This window comes from Manihot esculenta, chromosome 14, assembly GCF_001659605.2.
Source record: "Manihot esculenta cultivar AM560-2 chromosome 14, M.esculenta_v8, whole genome shotgun sequence".
In the NCBI taxonomy this organism is placed as follows: domain Eukaryota; kingdom Viridiplantae; phylum Streptophyta; class Magnoliopsida; order Malpighiales; family Euphorbiaceae; genus Manihot; species Manihot esculenta.
In genome coordinates this window covers 25,073,471-25,074,782 of record NC_035174.2, presented here as the reverse complement: position 1 = coordinate 25,074,782, position 1,312 = coordinate 25,073,471, and the positions used below count along the sequence as shown (strand labels likewise).

The 1,312-nt window shown below is 29.0% G+C and overlaps 1 protein-coding gene across 1 annotated transcript; it reads left to right on the top strand.

Moving 5' to 3' along the window:
• Window positions 1–516: 516 nt before the first annotated feature.
• Window positions 517–1,085, top strand: LOC110631251. The gene has a single exon (XM_021779017.2). It carries the CDS (start codon window positions 575–577, stop codon window positions 776–778), a length of 204 nt encoding a protein of 67 aa, XP_021634709.1. The 5' UTR covers window positions 517–574; the 3' UTR covers window positions 779–1,085.
• The last annotated feature ends 227 nt before the right edge of the window (window positions 1,086–1,312 follow it).

The window sequence follows — 1,312 nt, the reverse complement described above, 5'->3', positions numbered from 1 at the left end:
GGGCACCTATCTAATTCAAAATATTTTTAAATTTATAAAATATTTAAATTTTATTACAATCACATAGAAATTTTATAATAGATTAATTACCAACAATTTGAAATATTTAAAATGTGCTGTTTGTTTGCCACGAAAATCATTTAAAATCATTTTCAATATTTTTATTAACAATAAGATTTTTTAAACTAATTTTGCTTAATTTTTATTTTTAATTATTAGAAAGACAAAAAAATTTTTTTTTTAACAAAACCCACAATTCATTGATTTTCAAAAATTAAAATAATAATCTTAATTTTTTATTGAATAAAAATATTTTTATTAAAAAAAATATTAATCACTATTTATATTATAAGAAGATACCTATATATTCAAGGTGAATAAATAAAATATACAAAATTAGAAACTCAAAAGTGATTTTCCTTCAGACTCTTCTTACCAAACTTATTTATTATATTCTATTCAGGCAGCCAACCTGGTTTTTTCTTTTTCTTGCCTATAAATACCACCCACCTCTAAAATTTTCTTCACCTTTTCTTTATTTCAGTCATCAATAAAAAAAAAAGGGAATAAAAAAATGTGTTGGGTCTTCTTATGTGATGAAGAGGAGAAAGAATTGGGTAGGCAACAAGCTCCTGGATCATGTCCCTACTGTGGAGGAAAAGTTCTAGCCATGGATGTTGAAAGAAAATGGAGTTTCTGCTTTCTACCCATTTGTTACAAGATCAAGAGAAAGTACTTTTGCTCTTTATGTGCCAGGAGATTGGAATTATATCACTAGAAAACCAGGGAATTCAAGCTGGGAAGCTGCCAAACAAAGAAACTAGAAGCTTCAATGGTGATAATTTCAAGATTTTGTTTTCTTCTTCTTCTTCTTCTTCTTATTTATCTTTTTTGAATTTTCTGTTCGTGTAATGCTGTAAAGATCTTAGTTAAACTTTTCACATACCCATTTAAAGAAACTTCAATTTCTTGGTTTCCTCTGGGTTTTTGTTTAAAATTGATTATTGATAAAAAAATTATGTAAGTTTTGGATCTCCTGGGTGAAGAAATTAAACATGGATCTGAGATGGGTATTGCTTAGTGTCCATGAATGCTGGTTTAGGTTTCTTTCTTTGATCTGCTTACCTTTGAATACAAATCTGTAAAAACATTTTCAAAAGTTAATTATGTAGTTGTGTTGCGATAGAACCTGAAGTACAACCCAATCCATGTTCTGGATGATGCTAGAGACAGCGAGAGAGAGAGAAAGAGAGAGAGTGACCTGTGGGGTTTGAGAAAGGGGGCAGAGTTGCCCCAGGAAAGGAAATATTCT

Bases quoted from the DNA above. Each gene is read 5' to 3' on its own strand.
- LOC110631251 (XM_021779017.2), top strand. From the start codon at position 575: ATGTGTTGGGTCTTCTTATGTGATGAAGAGGAGAAAGAATTGGGTAGG.